Source organism: Labrus bergylta, chromosome 23 (genome assembly GCF_963930695.1).
Source record: "Labrus bergylta chromosome 23, fLabBer1.1, whole genome shotgun sequence".
In the NCBI taxonomy this organism is placed as follows: domain Eukaryota; kingdom Metazoa; phylum Chordata; class Actinopteri; order Labriformes; family Labridae; genus Labrus; species Labrus bergylta.
In genome coordinates this window covers 3,162,044-3,181,239 of record NC_089217.1, presented here as the reverse complement: position 1 = coordinate 3,181,239, position 19,196 = coordinate 3,162,044, and the positions used below count along the sequence as shown (strand labels likewise).

Below are 19,196 nucleotides of genomic sequence, written 5' to 3'. Positions count from 1 at the left end.
TTAATCCATTATTGATGCCCATGAATCCAACATTTTTTAGAGTGATTGCACCACCTTGTACACAGACATGATCATCCGTCAGGAAAATATAAACGTTAGAAGAAGTACAATCAGAATTTACAATTGACATAATACAGTTGGAGTGAGTAAGTAGCTTATTGAGTTTCACCCACACTTTAATTCTATAAATACCATTTCCCACCATAACCCTATCTTCAGTTTATAAGAATTTAAATATATTTTAAAAAGTCAGACTATTCAAAACATTTTTGTCACAGTGACTGCATGGATTTACAGCTGGTTTGACACAATCACAAAAATAAGAAAAAAAACATTTGTTGGCACGCTAATGATGCTAACTAAAATTAGTAAATTACTGTCTAAATTAACTCAGATTACCCAAAATCTGATTTAATTAGCAAACTAACAAATTAAAAAAGAAGTTAAATGAGTTGCTATCTATCAATAGATTAATAAACACCACTTTAAAGGCTTTATATGCGATTTTTTGATCCAGCAGATGTCGCCCTTGAGCACCAGCATGAAACCAAAACAACTCACGCTGCATTGTTGTGTTAGCATGCTAATGCTAGCGATCTTTATTATGCTGGTATCTTCACACTGCATGTAAATTTACCTGAAATGAGCGTGATCTAGAAACACAGTTAAGCAGTGAGTACAGTATGTTATTCTTCTTTTCTCTAGTCCCTCAATTAAACAACTTTTATACACGAGGGGAGGAGTCAGTCGGCCGTCCTGGCGATGTAAACAAAGTGAAGATAGGACTCTGAAAACTCTGAAAACATCACAGACAGTGGGACTCGGGTGTTACACCCATTGTAGACAGTCATGACTCACAGAGTTATTTTCAGAGGAGATACTTGATTTCTATATTTAAGTGTGAAAAATCACATAGAAAGACTTTAACACCACCTCCTTATTTGTTTCTTTGGCATTTCTCGTTCATGTTGAAGGGTTGAAACACAGAAAATAATAAAAATCAATTGAGGTCGCTGTTCCGTCCATGTTTCTCTCTTATAAGGACGATCAGTGCGTTGTGCATTTGTTTTAACTGGCAACATGTACAGTTTGATCTTAAGCTTATTACTCAAGTACCTTTGGCTCGTCTTTCTGTCCCAAATATATTATAAAACCAACGTTTTCTGTACAGGTACTTTAGACAGAATGTGGAACTATGCCTTTAGCAGAAAGACAGGACAGTGGGCCGAGTCGGAAATCAGGGAGGGAGAGAGAGAGAGAGTGTGGAATGATATGTGGGAAAGAGGCCACAGATCGGATTTGAACCCAGGCTGCTCACTTGGAGGACAAGGCCTCTGGACATGGGGCTCGTGCAATTTCTGACAGTTTCTAATGACATCAGCAACTTACATTAATTTAACCTTTGCAAGTCGACTCACCTCGAGTGTTTGGAATGATAAGTTATGGATATAAAGTTATGAAACTAGAGGCACAATATGACCAAAACAAAACCCTAGATAATTATTCAAAAGGTTTTCACACTTTGCTGTGTTTCCTGATTCTGTTGTCATTCACATCCTGGCTTTGGGGATCGTGCTGGAGCAGAGATGATGCTGTAGAAAAGATAAGATCTTCCTCCAGGAGTCCTCCTGAGCGTCTGAATGGGGTTTGGTTTGTCCTCCCCACAGAACTATCACTGAAACACACAAAAAATGTTTTATTTGAGGGTAAGTTATTCTGTACATTAACCAAAACCAAACTAATCCCAGCTGAACGGGGAGGGAACAGATTTTGGAAAACGACAGGTAATTAAATCTATAAAGATCTAGATATTCTCTGTGTTTTAGCAGTATGTAACTCTGACCCCTAGTGTTTAAAATGGGTACTGCAGTCCAAATTCTAAACATTGGAGAGAGCTGTCTGAGTAGAACTTACCTTTCTCTTTTGTTGCAGTGGGAATTATAAAGTTGGTAGCTCTGAAGTGAGGTGAGTAGGGCGGCTCGATCAGATGTCCAGTGTTGGGGTATGTCAGCGTGGACAACAGGTGCAGGTTCCCTCCAGAACGCATCATGTTGGCGATCTGAGGGTCAAAGAGGTCAAATGAACAACTACAGTGCGGCGCTAATACCAGAAAACAGAGGGCTGTTTTCAATTTGACCTGTAGGAATGGATACTACTTGCACTTGCAAGTTCAAAACTGTGAAAACTGTGAAAACTGCAGAGTTAGCGGATTTATGAGTGGATTCATTCTCAACCTGGATTCAAATATGAATTTATTTTATTTGATGTGTGAATACTTCTTCGGTTCTGAAGCATTATTGTAAATGGCTGCAACTATTGATACCCCTGTTATCAGTATGGAATCATTTCTTAATCATTTTCATAGATGATGATTTATTCACTTTGTCTAAAAGGTAAAAAAATATATTGAAAAGTGTCATTTCTCAAAAAAGGAAATATTCTCATTGAAATATTTCCAACTGTATGACTATTTTAATTTCCTTTAATGTAAAAAACTAAAGAATGAAAATTCTTCAAACCGTACTACCACAACACACTCTCAAAATTGATCACAGTGCATGTGCGTGTGCGTGCTGACTCACATCCTCAGCAGCCTCCACTGTGGGACTGTTCTGATCATCATCTCCGTTGACCAACAGCACGGGACATTTTATTTTCCGCATCTGAGAGAGAATTCAAAACCGACAGGAACAACTTCAGTGTTAGAATTAGTCAGTGAGGCTCAGGTGGAAAAAAAGAGCAAAAGGAGGATTGATTGATAAAATAAATACAATCTCAGCCTGTCACAACAGCTCGGCCAATCACAGTACAGCATGATGATAAAGACACAACAACAGCTCCCAAATCTGAACATTTTCTTTGAAATGCTTAAAAAAATACATCTTAAAACTGACATGTCTCACAGGTGTTTTTAGAACCAGTTGTGCAGTTTGATTGGAGATTGTAGATAAAATGTAATCTCTCTGCTGTGTTTTCAGCGCAGCTGATACTTACATCTATTTTCTGTGAGGGGTCACTGGGAACCGGTAAAACCACATCTCGCCATATGCGGTAGTTGTTCTCATCAAATCGAGTTTTCCTGAGAGCACAGGTACGTTTTCACATCACTCCAACTCTTAAAACATTGTGTACATGTTCTTATTTTGCTCATAGATCAGGATTCTTACTTTGGATCGTTCGGTAGGGATCCATCAATCATCAGTCTATTTGAAGCCAAGTGATGGCCGCTGATGCACACACAACAGCGAGGCTGGAACACAAGAACATGAAACACCTCAGTCTCTGGAGCTCATTCATCAAAGAGAGGAAGATGACATGTTTACAGGTTAACCCTCTTGCATCACTATGGACATTTTTGTCCATTTGTTCAAAGTTGACCTCTTCATCTGGCCATCATTTTGTCTGTGTTAGTGCATATGGCACCATTTTTTGTAAGAAAAACTCTCTCTTGACAAATTTTGGAATGCACATTTTATGTTTTTTAATAGATCAATAGAACACTGTGAAACAAATTTACTACCCTCTTAAGTTACTAAGGACAAAAATGTCCACTTACAAAAAACTGCTATAAAAATAGAACAGATTAATATTTTATAACCCTTTACATGCCAGTTTGATTCTGGCATGTAAAGGGTTAAATTCCTGATAATTATTCAATATTTGATCGTTTTGAGCAGAGCTGGAGTTGTTTAAGAGATTTATGCAAAAGAAAAGTAGGAAAAAAATATGAATCTGTTTTTTTAGCAGTTTTTTGGCATGGACATTTTTGTCCTTAGCGACTTAAGAGGGTAGTAAATTAAACTGATACCTGAGGGTTAAGATAAACCAACTCCCACACACGTCGAATTTGTTACTTACCTTAATCTTTGTGCTTTCAGCTGCCAAATAAAAGGCCAAAATCGTGCCGAGGGAAAGACCCAAAATTCCAACTTTGTCGGGGATCACTTGAGGATGGTCCTTGATGATATTAAACGCCGTCTGTGCAGAAGAAGAAATCAAAATATTAAGAAAGACAAGGTCAGAAAAAGCATTTTTTTGTATTTGCAGGTACTATGATAAAAACATTAAACACTTTTTTAATAGAATCTGAGAAGAGCATGCTGTTGGAAATGATCTCACTGAGTTTACTTGTAAAGTACAGACCAGTCTTTTCTGAGAATCAGAAAGTTTTCAACCGTGAAGTAACTCACAGCCTGTGAACTCTGCACCGTGCGTAGGATAGCGCCCAACATGTGGAGACTCTGAATGAGATAAAACACTTACCTCAAAATACTGCATCTGTAGATCTGCTGACTGCAGCTCACCGGGGGAGAAGTACTCCAGCGCCAAAGAAGCATAACCATGAGACGCCAGCAAGGCCGAACGATACTCCAACAGCCCTCCTCCACCTCCCCACATATCCAAAAGCCCGGGGAAGGGTCCAGGACCTGAGGAAAGAAGAGTCTGATTATTAGTTCAATCTCTCTATCAGCATCAGCTCGGCGGAGGAGATGATGATGCAGGTGTACCTGGAGGTATGAAGAAAGTCCCTCGCACTCCTTTTTCTTTGATTTCAATCCTCTGGACTCCAGGAGCCATGTACCATCTCTCTGTGGGCACGGAGGCCAGAGGAGACTGCTTCCTGAAGCCCTCGGTTATGTGTCCACTGTAGACGGAGATGTGGACCAGCATGGGGCTGGTGACTTCCCTCTTTCTCAACCTGACGGGCATAGATGGTTTGTCAGGGGGAAGCAGGCATTGTAACAAGTCTGCAGCTTCAAACAGACAGCACTTATCATTTTACCTGAGACCCGTGCGGCTGCCGGGCTCAGGCCGCATGCTCCACAACAAACCCATGGCTTCTTTTCCCGTGTAGGTGCCCCCAAGACTCATATCCTCTGCAACTACAAAAGCATTGAAATGTCAACAACATGAAAACAAAAGAAGAAGCATATCGTCCTCACTGCACATGGTAGATTTAAACCCCACCGGACACTGTTCCTCTGTGATCACTGACGTAGTGTCCATAAGCCTCCCAGTAGTCCTTGTCCTCCGAGTAGAGGAGGGCGTGAAGTGTGACTGGAGATGCTGGGGGCAGATTCTCCACCACCACCTTGAACGTCTCATCAACCAGAGCCCGAGTGGGGACAACAGAGAGAACGGGAGGAATGGTCTTGGACATGATCGCCTTGTGGTCTGTGAAGAAATGTAAACACATGTTTAATGGTTACACATGTGTGGAACAAAGAAGAGGAATGTCACAAGTTAAAGTGTACTCGTTGGGACTTGGGTTGGGAACCGGACCAAGACTGGAAATTGGTCTGGTAGCTGGAGAGAAGCCAGTTCACTACCTGAGCACTGTTGAGGTGTCCTTTCATGTGCAGCCCCTTACTCTGACATCTCTCTATTAGTGTCCATAGGTCCCCCTTGTTGAAGAAATGACTAAGACTTGACTCCATACAATAAGACTCAGTTGACTCAGATGGCTTACGTTGATGAAAGTTTATACATCAGATGAATACTCAGGAGGAGACATGATTCAACATCACACTTCTGCACTCCTGTCTTGCTCTATTATCAATTATCAGGGTCACATTGATCCACCTAGACTAAACTTTGACATCAGTTACACTGGAGCAGACAACAAGTGTACCAAACATCCTTACAGATATCAGGAAGAACTGCTGACACTCTGTAAGCTGTACTTGGTGTTCTAATAACAGCTGAACTCTGTCAGGTCTCACTGACATCAGAGAGCAGTGAACAAACCTAAAGACATCTGTACATTATAATCTAAAGAACTACAGACATTCCACCACATCCCTAAAGGATCTTCTTCTTTCTCTCATACTAAACTTAATGCAAAGAGATGTATCTTCAAAACATACACTTCAAACATCAGATTTCAAAGCTGTAGTAACTAACTTCTTATTGGATAATAAGTGCACACACAAAACAATGTTCATATTTTTAATTACGGATTAAATTAGTGTTAAAATTATGAAATCAGTTACTTAACCACAGCCAACAATATTATATCAGGAATATCTATTTGTTAAAGACAAAATAAAACAGTGTTAATTATTTACAAAGGACATAATGCACCGCTTTTAGTGCCAGTGGGTTTTTTTTAAACTTTAACCAAGTTAATCTTCAATCACTTTACCTTTCTTTATGAGTGTCCCTGTCCCCGTTCAGAACCTTTCCAATGTAAAGGTTAACCAGATACCTGAAGATTCTCCTGACGCTGTTTACTGAAACTATTCAATCAAAGTTTACTTCCGGTCATGCATTCACCCTCGAGGAGGATTGCTCACTTAGCACGACTGAAGAGCAGACTGTTTAAACCGGGTTAGCTGTCTCTACATTGCACTATACCGTTTTCCATAACCACGATATAGTTAGATAATAATTATTAAGTAACAAAGTCAGGCGGGCGAAACACACAGTGTGATGACGTAGCGTTCAGTGAGGTCGTGTTGTGTTCACGTACTGCATGTGAAATACAAACCTCCCCTTTCTTTCTTTCTTTCGCTTTGAGAGATAAGACTATAAAAACATGTTCAAAGTCGTGTTAAAAAATAGCATTTACATCACAAGACATCTGCTGCAATTTAGTAAAAAGTTTAGTTCAAGGGGTTTTGGGGTTACCTTCTGTTTGGGATCTACCTCAAGCGTAAATGGTGTGTTTGTGTTCCATAGGAAACGTCAGTGTCGAGGTGAATGGTGCGGAATGGATCCAGTTAATCCAGTTTACCTTGTAAATCGGGTTTGATGTGTCACCATCTCATATATATAGACCCCTTTCTCAATACGTATTGCATAATAGATTTTTTAATAATATAATAAAGGCAAATTATGAAGTTTTGAAACATTTGTATGGGAATGACTATTTTTGCAAATGTAAATGGAACCAAAAACTAAAAACAATAAATGAATACAATTCAAAATGGAAATAGAACTATATGTCCAATCATTCATTACATGGACTGAAAGATAGAAAAGGTGATAAAACACAGTTAATTAGTGAAACTCTGAATAGCTTATGTAACTTCAGTTCTGTTTTTTAATACTGTGATATTATATAGTTTATATAGTTCTCATTCTTTATGTCCTGATTGTTTTGTTGATTTTTTTCATCGTGTTCTGTTATGTTAATTTGTGTTGTAATTTTTTTTAAATAATATTTATTCACATAACATTCCAGAGTGATCACAATATGCCCGTTTGAAGGATTGTTCATTTATTTAAACTTTAATAATCTGAAAGAAATCATTCAGGGACAATGGTGTCTGGTGCCGAACAAAAACTAAATAATGAATTAACAGGAAAATAAATGTTTAGGATAAGTGAATCAGGGTAATTTCACTGGGACATGTCGTCCTTGTGTAAAGGTGACACGCTCCTCTAGTCACCTTTGCCACAGTTACAAAGGTAAGAATTCCTCAGCCAAGAAAAACGTGCACATGCTGCAGAGAAAAATAAATGTCTGCATCATCGCCTGAAATTAAAATCCACCACGGCCTAATTCACTATATACTTAGCTGGTACTATTTTCACTGACCTGGTAAAGAACAAACTAGCCTGTGAACAGTCTCCAAAGTCGTTTGCATATTAAGTCGGTCAACAAGCTTCTCAGACCATTTTCTTTGAGGTGACTTTTCATTTTACAAACTGAATTACACAGCAGATGATTTCAACTAAAAAACACTTAATCTTTGAAAAAGTTACATGAACACAACATTTATTTTAAAAATGATTACAACATTTCAACACGGACAGAAAAAAAATGTTGGCAGAAATCCAATCATTATGAATGAGTTTAATTATACAGTCATCAAGACACTTGATTGGAGTGACATTCATGGGCATTTCTGAGGAGTTTTAATCGTTGGAAGCCAACAACATCAGAATAATAAGAGCTATAGTTCAACTCGGCCAAAACATTTCATGTCGTAATAAATAAAGACCTACAATATTGACAACTGGAATGACAACTTTATGATGAAACTAGAGGCACAATTTGACTAACGTAAAAAACCTTATCATTCAAAAAACTAACAAGTGCTGTTTCATATTTCATACAAACTCCAACTTGGTTTAACATGCTATCAACACACTTTGCTGTGTTTTCCTGGTTCTGCAATCTTTACATCTTGGCTTTGGGAGTAGTGCTGGAGTAGAGATGATGATGTAGGTAAGCTAAGATCTTCCTCCAGGAGTCCTCCTGAGCGTCTGAATGAGGTTTGGTTTGTCCTCCCCACAGAATCATCACTGGAACACACAAAAAATGTTTTATTTGCGGGTTAATTATTCTGTACATTAACCAAAACCAAAATTGACCCAAGCTGGACGGGGAGGGAGCCTTACTCATAGAACATTTCACTTTTGAAATTATTAATTTGGCAAACGCTAAGTAATGAAATCTATAGTTAGATATTCTCTGTGTTTTATCGATTAAAGGCGGAGTATGTAACTCGGACACCTGGTGTTTAAAATGGGTACTGCAAATTCTAAACATTACAGAGAGCTGTCTTCCCCCGCCCCCTCCTCTCTAGAGTTGGAGTGCAAATGGAGTGCAAATAGGTTGCCATGTCGCGGACACTGAAGCGTCAGTGTTTAGCCAGCTCTGCATCGGTCTGAAAACCTCTCTCCATTCTACAAAAGCATCTCCAATATTGATCCTAGTTTGAGCACGTTTCTGCTCGTGGAGCTTATTAGAAACATGCAGAGGCTTTTAAGGTCGGGTACAATCACTTCTATCTGAACCAGTTCTCTTGACCGCTTCCATCGCTGCAACACCTGTTGGTTTGACCTGGTAACTGGTCTCATATCTGGAAATACAAGGGGCGTCCAGAACAGCTCTCTGTGTGGTGATTGGACAGTGTTGTGTGTTTTTCCTTGTCTGCTCTTGGTTTGGTGCTTGTGTTTTTTTTCTTTCAGAGGCTGGGCGTGGCTTATTGGCTGTTGGAGCTCTCTGCAATCACTCACCTGTTCATCTTCTGTAATCACCGGCTGCAGCATTTATACCCTGGGTCACCTCTCCCAAACTGCCAGATTATTTCCGCCTACACCGTGGTAGATCGGCATTTCAAGTATCAATAAGACTTTTTTGTGCTTTGGATTACCTGTCGCTAATTGTTCCCTTGTCTTCTTTTTCCCCTAGTACCTCCAACCTACAAGCTCCAGCGCCTCACCACCCAGCCTCTCATTCCAGTCTCACCAGCCTTCACCAGCCTCCCTTCAATAAATACCCCTTTACCCACCACCCTGTTTTCCGGTTTGGCTTTTGGGTCCACTTAAAAACCTTTTAAGATCATAATACTCTGAGTAGAACTCACCTTTCTCCTTTGTTCTGGGAGCTCTAACGGTAGTAGCTCTGAAGTGAGGTGAGTAGGGCGGCTCGATCGGATGTCCAGTGTCGGGGTACGTCAGTGTGGACAACAGGTGCAGGTTCCCTCCAGAACGCATCATGTTGCCGATCTGATGGTCAAAGAGTTCAAATGAACCACTACTGTGCGGCGCTAATACCTGAAACCCCTGTTATCAGTCTTTTCCAAAAAGAAAAGAAAACTGAACAGTTACAAAACACTCTTCAAATGTATCATACAGCGTGCATGCTGACTCACATCCTCAGCAGCCTCCACTGTGGGACTGTTCTGATCATCATCTCCGTTGACCAACAGCATGGGACATTTTATGTTACGCACCTGAGAAAGAATTCAAAACGGACAGGAACAACTTCAGTGTGTTAAGTCTGAATAACTCAGTGAGGCTCAGGTGGAAAAAAAGAGCAAAAGGAGGATTGATTGATAAATAAATACACTCTCAGCCTGTCACAACAGCTCGGCCAATCACAGTACAGCATGATGAAGACACAAAAAATAACAGAACAGCTCCCAAATCTAAACATTTTCTGTGAATATTAAAAGTGCTTAAAAATATATCAACCTGAAAACTGACATGTCTCACAGGTGTTTTTAGAACCAGTTGTTCAGTTTGATTGGAGATTGTAGATAAAATGTAATCTCTCTGCTGTGTTTTCAGTGCAGCTGATACTTACATCTATTTTCTGTGAGGGGTCACTGGGAACCGGTAAAACCACATCTCTCCGTATGAGGTAGTTGTTCTCATCAAATCGAAGTTTCCTGAGAGCACAGGTACGTTTTCACATCACTCCAACTCTTAAAACATTGTGTACATGTTCTTATTTTGCTCAAAGATCAGGATTCTTACTTTGGATCGTTCGGTAGGGATCCATCAATCATCAGTCTATTTGAAACCAAGTGATGGCCGCTGATGCACACACAACAGCGAGGCTGGAACACAAGAACATGAAACACCTCAGTCTCTGGGTCTCATTCATCAAAGAGAGGATGATCTCAAACCTGTCGGCTGTCTTCAATTCATGGCACATGGCTAAACGATGACATGTGTACAGGCTAAGATAAACCAACGCCCACACCCGTTGCATTTGTTACTAACCTTAATCTTTGTGCTTTCAGCTACCAAATTAAAGGCCAACATCGCGCCAAGGGAAAGACCCAAAATTCCAACTTTGTCGGGGATCACTTGAGGATGGTCCTTGATGATATTAAACGCCGTCTGTGCAGAAGAAGAAATCAAAATATTAAGAAAGACAAGGTCAGAAAAAAATAGTTTTGTATTTGCAGGTGATGTGGTTTCCCTCAGTCGATGATATGTAGATGATGAAGAAAATCTCTGTTGACACTAACTTGCTTACATAATGATTATTTTATTGACAAACAAGATAGGACAGGGGCCCCAATGTATATATTCCACTGTGGGGGCTCCCGTCTTAGATTTATGTATTTACGTGTAACTCAAGGAGCAACACAGGTCCCAGACATAATTACGAACAGGTGTTGTTTTGCACATTCTAAGGGGAGCATCACCTTTGTCCCAAATATGTCAGACACTACATTTGCAACCGAGAAGTAACTCACAGCTTGTCCTAACAGCACGCGACACGGGCGAGCGCCAGCGATGAAATCAGTCTGATTCTAGTGTTTCCTATTGGAGTGTCCTGACCATCTGCGCATCCCATACGGGGCTAACGTTAAGCAAACTACCCTGTACAAGCTGTGTTCTCGCTAACCTTACTGTAGCTCCTCCTACTTCAGAAATCTGCCATTCCTGAAAACGTCATTGAACATGTCACAAATTGTGAACTCTGCACCGTGCGTAGGATAGCGACCAACATGTGGAGACTCTGAATGAGATAAAACACTTACCTCAAAATACTGTATCTGTAGGTCTGCTGACTGCAGCTCACCGGGGGAGAAGTACTCCAGCGCCAAAGAAGCATAACCATGAGACGCCAGCAAGGCCGAACGATACTCCAACAGCCCTCCTCTACCTCCCCACATATCCAAAAGCCCGGGGAAGGGTCCAGGACCTGAGGAAAGAAGAGTCTGATTATTAGTTCAATCTCTCCATCAGCATCAACTGGGCGGAGGAGATGATGATGCAGGTGTACCTGGAGGTATGAAGAAAGTCCCTCGCACTCCTTTTTCTTTGATTTCAATCCTCTGGACTCCAGGAGCCATGTACCATCTCTCTGTGGGCACGGAGGCCAGAGGAGACTGCTTCCTGAAGCCCTCGGTTATGTGTCCACTGTAGACGGAGATGTGGACCAGCATGGGGCTGGTGACTTCCCTCTTTCTCAACCTGACGGGCATAGATGGTTTGTCAGGGGGAAGCAGGCATTGTAACAAGTCTGCAGCTTCAAACAGACAGCACTTAACATTTTACCTGAGACCCGTGTGGCTGCCGAGCTCAGGCCGCATGCTCCACAACAAACCCATGGCTTCTTTTCCCGTGTAGGTGCCCCCAAGACTCATATCCTCTGCAACTACAAAAGCATTGAAATGTCAACAACATGAAAACAAAAGAAGAAGCATATCGTCCTCACTGCACATGGTAGATTTCAACCCCACCGGACACTGTTCCTCTGTGATCACTGACGTAGTGTCCATAAGCCTCCCAGTAGTCCTTGTCCTCTGAGTAGAGGAGGGCGTGAAGTGTGACTGGAGATGCTGGGGGCAGATTCTCCACCACCACCTTGAACGTCTCATCAACCAGAGCCCGAGTGGGGACAACAGAGAGAACGGGAGGAATGGTCTTGGACATGATCGCCTTGTGGTCTGTGAAGAAATGTAAACACATGTTTAATGGTTACACATGTGTGGAACAAAGAAGAGGAATGTCACAAGTTAAAGTGTACTCGTTGGGACTTGGGTTGGGAACCGGACCAAGACTGGAAATTGGTCTGGTAGCTGGAGAGAAGCCAGTTCACTACCTGAGCACTGTTGAGGTGTCCTTTCATGTGCAGCCCCTTACTCTGACATCTCTTCTATTAGTGTCCATATGTAGCCGGTCTGTCTTGACACTCAGTGTGCTACGAAAATGTCTCTGCGTTGTGTTGTGTATGGATAAGAGGAAGACCAAAAACTTCCTTGCCAACTGTAGCAGATTTAATATCACAACATTTGTGTAAAATAAAATACATTCAGTACAGCAACTTCATACGACTGGGCTTCAACATGCACACCTCTCCTCCACGGTGTCTCAGGCCGTCTGAGGCGAGTAGCGCAAATCTACGTTATAGGAATATCCATTTGTTAAAGACAAAATAACACAGTGTTTAGCATTTACAAAGGACATAATGCACCGCACACTGGCAGTGTTTTTAAAGATTGTAACCAAGATAAGCTGCAATCACTTTACCTTTCTTTATGAATGTTTCTTTCCCCGTTCAGAACCTTTCCAATGTAAGTTATAACCAGATACCTGAAGATTCTCCCGACGCTGTTTACTGAAACTATTCAAATCAAAGTTCAATTCCGGTCATGCATTCACCCTCGAAGAGGAAAACACTTGATCGCTTAGCCCGACTGAAGAGCAGACTGTTTAAACCGGGTTAGCTGTCTCCACTTTGCAGTTTACAGTTTTCCATAACCACGATATGTAGTAGCCGATATTAGCAGCCACATTTCATAACCTCTCTTTCCGCAGGACTCAGGACTGTGGATTAACATCTTGATTACTTTTTTACCAAGAAACAGAGGAAATGATTGATGATTTTAGTCTCCCTCTCAGACAGGCTCTGCTAGACAGGATAATATAAACATTTACAAAGCCTAGAGTAAACAACCAAGCTGTAACAGAACACTGTTATCTACGAATTGACCCCAGAGACATGAACTGTGACCAAAACCAGTGACCATCTGTTGAAGGACTGCTGAAGAACTGGATTAAACCACAGCGTTGAATTCTGCATTAAATGAACATTTATATCTTTCTTCATCTAGATATTTGTAATTGTCACATTGAATGTATTGTAATCATCTTTTTAAACTCAAAATCTGATCTTTAGCTAACAAATAGGAGGTAATAAAGTTTTAATAGGAATTTGACGTGTAGTGCTATTGCCATCTAGTGTTAGAATTGCCATGAATACGTAACCTTCATTATTATACATTTAGTTGTGTTATAAAGCATACTCTTTGATATTATCTATAGAAGGTGTTATTTGAAGACACAAATTTATTATATGCATCAAAAGACTATTTAATATTTTTCCTGTTGGATCCACTTGGAGCTGATGACGACACAACCACAACGGCTGAAGTGCCATTCCACCTCCATCCTGGCTGCATACTCCGACCCAGGTGCTAAGGCATCTAATCTGGCCCATGGACCTCTCTGGGCCTGAAAAGAACCACTTCCTGGAGATGGAAACGCGGGACCAGCCAGCAGAGTTCATCCGAGCCACCTCACAGTAAGAGCGTTGGTTCACAGCTGGTGTTGAGAGATTAGGTCGTGAGTCGTGTCTGTTCAAAGCTCCTTTATATCCAAACAGAATCCCAAAATTCGTTTATCAACTTTTTCTCCTTTGACAATTTACTGATTAAGTCATTCAAAACAAGACCACGTTTTAGCTCGTTATTATGTCACCTTACGTTATAATTGCATTATCCTGATCCTAAGAATCATATTCTTTATCTGTTTCATCTATGTACTTCATTGTTTATCATTTCTATATTAAATTTTACACATAAAATTCAGAAAGGTTACCTTTATTTGATCTACCTCAAGCGTAAATGGTGTGTTTGGGTCCCATTGGAAACATCAACGTCAAGGTGAATGGTGCGGAATGAATCCAGTTAATCCAGTTTACCTTGTAAATCGGGTTTGATGTGTCACCATCTCATATATATAGACCCCTTTCTCAGTACGAATTGTAAAATAGATATTTTAATAATATAATAAAGGCAAATTATGAAATTTTGAAACATTTGTATGGGAATGACTATTTTCGCAAATGTAAATGGAACCAAAAACTAAAAACAATTAATGAATACAATTCAAAACAGAAATAGAACTATATGTCCAATCATTCATTACATGGACTGAAAGATAGAAAAGGTGATAAAACACAGTTAATTAGTGAAACTCTGAATAGCTTATGTAACTTCAGTTCTGTTTTTTAATACTGTGATATTATATAGTTTATATAGTTCTCATTCTTTATGTCCTGATTGTTTTGTTTGATTTTTTTCATCGTATTCTGTTATGTTAATTTGTGTTGTAATTTTTTTAAATAATATTTATTCCCATAACATTTCAGAGTGATCACAATATGCCCGTTTGAAGGATTGTTCATTTATTCAACCTTTAATAATCTGAAAGAAATCATTCAGGGACAATGGTGTCAGGTGCCTAACAAAAACTAAATAATGAATTAACAGGAAAATAAATGTTTAGGATAAGTGAATCAGGGTAATTTCACTGGGACATGTCGTCCTTGTGTAAAGGTGACACGCTCCTCTAGTCACCTTTGCCACAGTTACAAAGGTAAGAATTCCTCAGCTAAGAAAAACATGCACATGCTGCAGAGAAAAATAAATGTCTGCATCATGGCCTGAAATTAAAATCCACCACGGCCTAATTCACTATATACTTAGCTGGTACTATTTTCACTGACCTGGTAAAGAACAAACTAGCCTGTGAACAGTCTCCAAAGTCGTTTGCATATTAAGTCGGTCAACAAGCTTCTCAGACCATTTTCTTTGAGGTGACTTTTCATTTTACAAACTGAATTACACAGCAGATGATGTCAACTAAAAAACACTTAATCTATGAAAAAGTTACATGAACCCAACATTTATTTTAAAAATGATTACAACATTTTAACACAGACAGAAACAAAAACATATTGGCAGAAATCCAATCATTATGAATGAGTTTAATTATACAGTCATCAAGACACTTGATTGGAGTGACATTCATGGACAACTGGAATGACAACTTTATGATGAAACTAGAGGCACAATTTGACTAACGTAAAAAACCTTATCATTCAAAAAACTAACAAGTGTTGTTTCATATTTCATACAAAATGCAACTTGGTTTAACATGCTATCAACACACTTTGCTGTGTATTCCTGGTTCTGCAATCTTTACATCTTGGCTTTGGGAGTAGTGCTGGAGTAGAGATGATGATGTAGGTAAGCTAAGATCTTCCTCCAGGAGTCCTCCTGAGCGTCTGAATGGGGTTTAGGTTGTCCTCCCCACAGACTTATCACTGAAACACACAATTACATAGTCTAGAGATGATTATTCTACACATTCCGTGTGTAATTACAAATAATTAATGTATGCAATAACTATAAGTCCTTCATACACACCAAAGTTTGTCCTGGAGTTCCACAGGGTTTTGTACTCGGACCTATTATTTTACCTTAAATGCTTCCTCCAGGTCATATCATGAGGGAACTCTCCATGAATTGATTTTGTAATGCTACTATTGTCAGACACGGAAAATGAACTCACCTTTCTCTTTTGTGGTGGGAACTATAAAGTTAGTAGCTCTGAAGTGAGGTGAGTAGGGCGGCTCAATCAAATGTCCAGTGTTGGGGTATGTCAGCGTAGTCAGCAGGTGCAGGTTCCCTCCAGAGCGCATCATCTGGGCGATCTGAGGGTCAAAGAGGTCAAATCAAAAACAGCCCAAACAACGACAGTGATGGCTGAATTTGTAAATTTGCAAAAGCTGCAGTTATTTGGATTATTACAGCAGACTTTCCCCCATTGTCGTGTGTGTGTGTGTGTGTGTGTGTGTGTGTGTGTGTGTGTGTGTGTGTGTGTGTGTGTGTGTGTGTGTGTGTGTGTGTGTGTTCGGTGTGTGTGTGCGGACTCACATCCTCAGCAGCCTCCACAGCGGGAACGTTCTGATCATCATCACCGTTGACCAGCAGCATGTGGCATTTTATCTTCCGTACCTGAGAGAGAAAATAACTAACTAACCTCTGTATTTATTGTTAAGGTGTGCTGAACAAAATGCATCAGCATATGTGCATTGCATCCCTAACAGCAAATGTGGATGACTCATGTGTTATAAGGGCAGCATGTACTTACATCAACTTTCTCTGAGAGGTCAGTGGGAATTGGTAAACGCACATCTCGCAATATCTGGTAGTTGTTCTCATCGTAACGCTCCGTCACTAGCCTTCTACAAAACAACATTTTGCACATCACTCAAACGGTTCAACAGTGCGTACCGTATTCATGCTGCAAAAAGATAAGAATTCCTACTTTTTTTCTAGTTTGGGGTTGAAATTTAGAGCCGTTCCAAGTGGATACAAGTGGTGGCCGCTGATACAAACACAACAGCGAGGCTGCAACACAAGACAATGATACACATCAAGCTCCTGATCCTCACCTTGTTCTGGATTAAATGCTCTTGAAGTCAACATTTCAGCAAAGAAAGGCATATCTACAACCTGCCAGCTGCAAGCCCTTCATTTATATGGTTTAAAAACATTTGTTACTTGCCGTGATTTTGGTGCTTACAGCCGCCAAGTATATGGCCACAACTGTCCCAAGGGAAAGACCAAAAATTCCAATGCTGTCCGGGATCACTTGAGGATGGTCCTTGATGATATTAAATGCTGTCTGCGAAGAAAAAGATAACAAGGAAAACTATTGCAGCTACTGCTCAATTAACAAGCATTTTAAATAAGAGTCTGGAAGAGCATGTCGTAAAAAAAAATCCCCAGTGTATTTTTTGAGTAACAAAACCCTAAAAATCAGGGATGTAAAGGAGGAATGTGTAGTCAACATAAAAAAAGAAATGTGTAATCCAACATGAAGGTTTGAACTAAAAATAAAAGAGTCTGATGCATTATTATCTTCACATCTGTAAACTCAAGAAGAGATAAAACAACACTGACCTCAAAATATTGTATCTTTAGATCTGATGACTGCAGCTCACCGGGGGAGAAGTACTGCAGCGCCAAAGAAGCATAACCATGAGACGCCAGCAAGGCCGAACGATACTCCAACAGCCCTCCTCCACCTCCCCACATATCCAAAAGCCCGGGGAAGGGTCCAGGACCTGAGGAAAGAAGAGTCTGATTATTAGTTCAATCTCTCTATCAGCATCAGCTCGGCGGAGGAGATGATGATGCAGGTGTACCTGGAGGTATGAAGAAAGTCCCTCGCACTCCTTTTTCTTTGATTTCAATCCTCTGGACTCCAGGAGCCATGTACCATCTCTCTGTGGGCACGGAGGCCAGAGGAGACTGCTTCCTGAAGCCCTCGCTTATGTGTCCACTGTAGACGGAGATGTGGACCAGCATGGGGCTGGTGACTTCCCTCTTTCTCAACCTGACGGGCATAGATGGTTTGTCAGGGGGAAGCAGGCATTGTAACAAGTCTGCAGCTTCAAACAGACAGCACTTATCATTTTACCTGAGACCCGTGCGGCTGCCGGGCTCAGGCCGCATGCTCCACAACAAACCCATGGCTTCTTTTCCCGTGTAGGTGCCCCCAAGACTCATATCCTCTGCAACTACAAAAGCATTGAAATGTCAACAACATGAAAACAAAAGAAGAAGCATATCGTCCTCACTGCACATGGTAGATTTAAACCCCACCGGACACTGTTCCTCTGTGATCACTGACGTAGTGTCCATAAGCCTCCCAGTAGTCCTTGTCCTCCGAGTAGAGGAGGGCGTGAAGTGTGACTGGAGATGCTGGGGGCAGATTCTCCACCACCACCTTGAACGTCTCATCAACCAGAGCCCGAGTGGGGACAACAGAGAGAACGGGAGAAATGGTCTGGGACATCGTCGCCTTGTGGTCTGTGAAGAAATGTAAACACATGTCCAAAACGAGAGCAAAGTCAAAAGCGAGAAAAATGTTAACAAAATGTGCAAAGTTTGCAACGACAGTAGGAAACCTCCCTAAGGGGGCCCCATCTTACAACACTCACTCTGGTTGCACTACCAAGCAGTGTGTGCATTTTTGCTGTGAAATAAATTGTCACCGGACGACAATAAAGAATATTTATGATAGACGTTAACGCTGGTTGGAGGGGCCACCTGTGAACGTTTTTGTCTTCAGGGTCCCACCAGACACTAAAATTGCCACGACTACCATCATATATCGAAACGGAGTGAACAGTTTGGATATTATCTCGTATTATACGCAAAATACAGAGATTAAATCCTCTTATATCAGCTTCAGAGATGGTGTTTGAAATACCTTAAATGCAGCCTGTTGTGAAGCTGTGCAGCAGTAACATCACACACAGATCAGTCAGCTCTTTTTTTTTTTTACAATCAAAGACATTTTCACGCCGGACCAAATTTTGAACCTGTCATTGAAACGAGATCTAAAAACAGTTTTTTTTATCAAAGGACTCACAGTGCTTGATGCAAATTCCTCTCAAGTTCAGGAGGTCAAACGGGGATAAATCTTCAGAACACTGTAACCGTTTTGTTAACTTCACTTTCTGCACTTTCGCAGGTGAGGTCAGATAATGTTTGACAGAAGGCAGGCTGACTTTTGTCTCTACTTTATGGCATTGCACAATGGATAAAGCACTGAGTCAATAACATGCAGCATGTATGGCTACTGTTTGAAATGCATTTGTAGAGAATAGATACATACTTTAGGGGTGGATACGAAATAATATTCACGGTACAAACATGTAAAGCAGAGTCTACAGGCAGTGGTAGACTCTGCAGTGGTGTACTTCAGTGCAGTAAGAGCACAGACAGTCCAGATGAGTGTACATGCTGCAGTGCTGCTGTAACATTCAGACCCTCACCCCAGGACTGTGGTGACGGGAGCAGTTGTGAATGAATTTTAACTTCCAGGTTGGTCTCTGGACTAAAGGTCAAGGTGCA

The 19,196-nt window shown here is 40.8% G+C and overlaps 3 protein-coding genes across 3 annotated transcripts; all 3 read right to left on the bottom strand.

Annotated features, from left to right (window-relative positions):
• Positions 1 to 8: 8 nt before the first annotated feature.
• On the bottom strand, positions 9 to 6,439 carry LOC110000983 (bile acid-CoA:amino acid N-acyltransferase). Its single transcript, XM_020656376.3, has 11 exons — positions 6,146 to 6,439; positions 4,969 to 5,175; positions 4,784 to 4,883; positions 4,509 to 4,699; positions 4,264 to 4,427; positions 3,859 to 3,978; positions 3,168 to 3,250; positions 2,995 to 3,079; positions 2,583 to 2,663; positions 1,915 to 2,059; positions 9 to 1,675 (listed from the first exon to the last, which is right to left on the bottom strand). The coding sequence occupies exons 2-11, from the start codon at positions 5,159 to 5,161 to the stop codon at positions 1,551 to 1,553; spliced, it is 1,287 nt and encodes a 428-aa protein (XP_020512032.2). The 5' UTR covers positions 5,162 to 5,175; positions 6,146 to 6,439; the 3' UTR covers positions 9 to 1,550.
• Positions 6,440 to 7,236: 797 nt separating this feature from the next.
• LOC110000978 (peroxisomal succinyl-coenzyme A thioesterase-like) lies at positions 7,237 to 13,012 on the bottom strand. The gene is made up of 11 exons (XM_020656371.3): positions 12,730 to 13,012; positions 11,940 to 12,146; positions 11,755 to 11,854; positions 11,480 to 11,670; positions 11,235 to 11,398; positions 10,465 to 10,584; positions 10,216 to 10,298; positions 10,043 to 10,127; positions 9,609 to 9,689; positions 9,321 to 9,462; positions 7,237 to 8,253 (listed from the first exon to the last, which is right to left on the bottom strand). The coding sequence occupies exons 2-11, from the start codon at positions 12,130 to 12,132 to the stop codon at positions 8,129 to 8,131; spliced, it is 1,284 nt and encodes a 427-aa protein (XP_020512027.2). The 5' UTR covers positions 12,133 to 12,146; positions 12,730 to 13,012; the 3' UTR covers positions 7,237 to 8,128.
• Positions 13,013 to 15,152: 2,140 nt separating this feature from the next.
• On the bottom strand, positions 15,153 to 18,932 carry LOC110000977 (bile acid-CoA:amino acid N-acyltransferase-like). Its single transcript, XM_065951159.1, has 11 exons — positions 18,712 to 18,932; positions 17,940 to 18,146; positions 17,755 to 17,854; positions 17,480 to 17,670; positions 17,235 to 17,398; positions 16,837 to 16,956; positions 16,597 to 16,679; positions 16,420 to 16,513; positions 16,203 to 16,283; positions 15,838 to 15,979; positions 15,153 to 15,589 (listed from the first exon to the last, which is right to left on the bottom strand). The coding sequence occupies exons 2-11, from the start codon at positions 18,130 to 18,132 to the stop codon at positions 15,465 to 15,467; spliced, it is 1,293 nt and encodes a 430-aa protein (XP_065807231.1). The 5' UTR covers positions 18,133 to 18,146; positions 18,712 to 18,932; the 3' UTR covers positions 15,153 to 15,464.
• Between the last annotated feature and the right edge of the window lie 264 nt (positions 18,933 to 19,196).

Excerpts from the sequence above, each read along its gene's own strand:
- LOC110000983 (XM_020656376.3), bottom strand. The coding sequence starts at position 5,161 with ATGTCCAAGACCATTCCTCCCGTTCTCTCTGTTGTCCCCACTCGGGCT. Across the intron at positions 4,700-4,783 it reads GGCAGCCGCACGGGTCTCAG|GTTGAGAAAGAGGGAAGTCA; the intron begins GTAAAATGATAA and ends TATGCCCGTCAG. Across the intron at positions 2,664-2,994 it reads ACCCCTCACAGAAAATAGAT|ATGCGGAAAATAAAATGTCC; the intron begins GTAAGTATCAGC and ends ATTCTCTCTCAG.
- LOC110000978 (XM_020656371.3), bottom strand. The coding sequence starts at position 12,132 with ATGTCCAAGACCATTCCTCCCGTTCTCTCTGTTGTCCCCACTCGGGCT. Across the intron at positions 11,671-11,754 it reads GGCAGCCACACGGGTCTCAG|GTTGAGAAAGAGGGAAGTCA; the intron begins GTAAAATGTTAA and ends TATGCCCGTCAG. Across the intron at positions 10,585-11,234 it reads TACAGATACAGTATTTTGAG|ACGGCGTTTAATATCATCAA; the intron begins GTAAGTGTTTTA and ends TCTTCTGCACAG.
- LOC110000977 (XM_065951159.1), bottom strand. The coding sequence starts at position 18,132 with ATGTCCCAGACCATTTCTCCCGTTCTCTCTGTTGTCCCCACTCGGGCT. Across the intron at positions 17,399-17,479 it reads GACTTTCTTCATACCTCCAG|GTCCTGGACCCTTCCCCGGG; the intron begins GTACACCTGCAT and ends TTCTTTCCTCAG. Across the intron at positions 16,284-16,419 it reads ACCTCTCAGAGAAAGTTGAT|GTACGGAAGATAAAATGCCA; the intron begins GTAAGTACATGC and ends TTTCTCTCTCAG.